The 2,358-nt window shown below is 35.2% G+C and overlaps 1 protein-coding gene across 1 annotated transcript; it reads right to left on the bottom strand.

Annotated features, from left to right (window-relative positions):
- Window positions 1-418: 418 nt before the first annotated feature.
- Window positions 419-1,375, bottom strand: LOC130836115 (olfactory receptor 5F1-like). The gene has a single exon (XM_057708085.1). It carries the CDS (start codon window positions 1,373-1,375, stop codon window positions 419-421), a length of 957 nt encoding a protein of 318 aa, XP_057564068.1.
- Between the last annotated feature and the right edge of the window lie 983 nt (window positions 1,376-2,358).

Genomic DNA, 2,358 nt, shown 5'->3' on the forward strand with positions numbered 1-2,358 from the left:
ATGTTTATTGAATGAATTATTTTAAAGTGAGAAGTAATACATAGAATAGCCCATCAACCAAATGGAGTAACATTGCCTTATTTAACAGAAAAAAACTTTGACTTATAGTTACTATTAAGGTATAAATTTTTAAAAATTCCACTGAACTATTTTACAGGACCAACCAGCCAATTTTTGCATTGTAAATTCTTGCGGGCAGGAACTTTGTGTTATCTACCTCCTTATTACTATGGCATTGCACTGAGGTATCCTTAACCTCTAATTACCAAATATTGGTTTCAGTTGAATTCAAATCAGAATGTAAAGTGCAGAAAAGTCCATATTAGGTGGTACCAATTTTATAATATAATTTTCAATATTTACCATTTGCATATGAGTTTTGGGAATCCATTCTAGCATGTTCATATTATTCAGTCTCTCAAATCTGCTGCATAGGTCTGGCCAAAAAAAATCTTTTTCTTGCTAGAACTTTTCTGAAAGCTTTCTTCACATCTTTGTTTCTTAGGGTATATACAAGAGGGTTTAAAAGTGGGGTAACCACACAGTAGAACACTGAGACTACTTTACCCATCGTATCGTTGTGCTTGGCTGGAGGGCGAACATAGGCAAAGATAATGGTGCCATAATAGATGGTGACCACAGTGAGGTGTGAGGCACAGGTGGAGAAAGTTTTCTTCCGAGTCTCCCGGGAAGATATCCTGATTATTGTGACCACAATATGTCCATAGGAGGACATAGTGAGAAGAAAAGAACTTAGAATCACAACAGCAGTACATGTGTAGCCCAAGGCCTCCACCAAGAATGTATCTGAGCAGGAGAGTTTAAAAATTGGTTCTGAGGCACAAAAGAAATGATTGATATTTTGGGAGTCACAAAAATTTAGATAAGATATGAGTACAGTAGGTAGAACAGGGGCAATGAAGCCCCCAATCCAAGATCCAGCTGCAAACCACAGGCATACCTGAAGACTCATGAGGAAGGAGTATCTTAGAGGGTTGCATATAGCCACATACCGATCATAGGCCATCACTGCCAACAGGATGCACTCTGTAGCTCCCATGGAGAAAAAAAAGTAGTACTGGGTTATACAACCAGAAACAGAGATGGTAACAACCTGTGAGAGACAGGTGGCCAGCAATTTAGGCACTGTGGCTGTCGTGTACCAGATCTCTAAGAAGGACAAATTTCCTAAGAAAATGTACATCGGTGTCTGCAGTGACGAATCCATAAGAACAATGAAAATGATGAGTGTGTTTCCCATGAGGGAGAGCAGATATACAGTGAGAAACATCACAAATAATGCAAGCCGTAAATATAGAACACCAGAAAATCCCAGAAAAATAAATTCTGTTACTGTTTGATTTGCTGCATTCATATCTCATTATCTCTGATCTGGAATGAATCAACAAGGACTCAAATATGGCAGGTGAACAGGAAATAATATTTTTTTCTTTCTTTCATGATCATAATGTCCCCTTAATAAAAAGGTAAAAATTAATGACTGGATAAAACATAACTGGCATCTTTATAAGTATTTGGTAAGATTTAGTTTATTTGATTTATGAAATAAATCAGAAAGAACAATAATCTAAATGATCCACTTTACAAATGAAAAAACTAAAGAAGCAAATTGTTTTTCTGGTTATATCAGTTTAAGTAGTGGGGTGCACATTATCCTCAGGTAGATTGTTTTAATAGACCACAGTCCTGATGGTACATAAAATGTGGCTATTGGAGATTATGACATTGCCTTATCTCTGAGAATTTCAAATCCTAGACATTAGAGGATGGTGAAGAAATCAACAACAGGAGGCTCAAATGCTGGTGGATGGGTGGTGGTCACTCTAACAATAGACCACCTGGGCCATATTAGTTTCCTTATGAAGACAAATAATTGTCTATACTTTTAACTTAATGAACACTGTTATGTGCCGTCATTTAAGGTTTTGTGAGCCCTTGGTACATGAGCAAACTTTATCTCTAGAAAACAAAAGAATGTGAATTCAGCATCTATGAAAAAGCATTGGTTCATAAATATTATTTTAACTGTTCTAATCATGGCTTTGTTTGTTCATAGAATCATTGCATCCACCAATTCTCCTACATTGTATAAGAATAGTCAACAAATAATATTAAAGTCATATATCCATTTCAATGTCTGTAGAGTTTATTTCCATAACAACTATTGTTACCTAACACTTAACATGATATATACCCACCTACCAGATTTTTAAGTGCATAATACCATATTTAAAACTATAGTTATCTTAAGTATTCTTGCAAAAATTTAAAAAAGGACATCTTATTTTTTAGGGAAACATTTTTCAATGGTTATATTTTGGTATACATATGCTTTAG

Source organism: Hippopotamus amphibius, chromosome 15 (genome assembly GCF_030028045.1).
Source record: "Hippopotamus amphibius kiboko isolate mHipAmp2 chromosome 15, mHipAmp2.hap2, whole genome shotgun sequence".
In the NCBI taxonomy this organism is placed as follows: Eukaryota; Metazoa; Chordata; class Mammalia; order Artiodactyla; family Hippopotamidae; genus Hippopotamus; species Hippopotamus amphibius.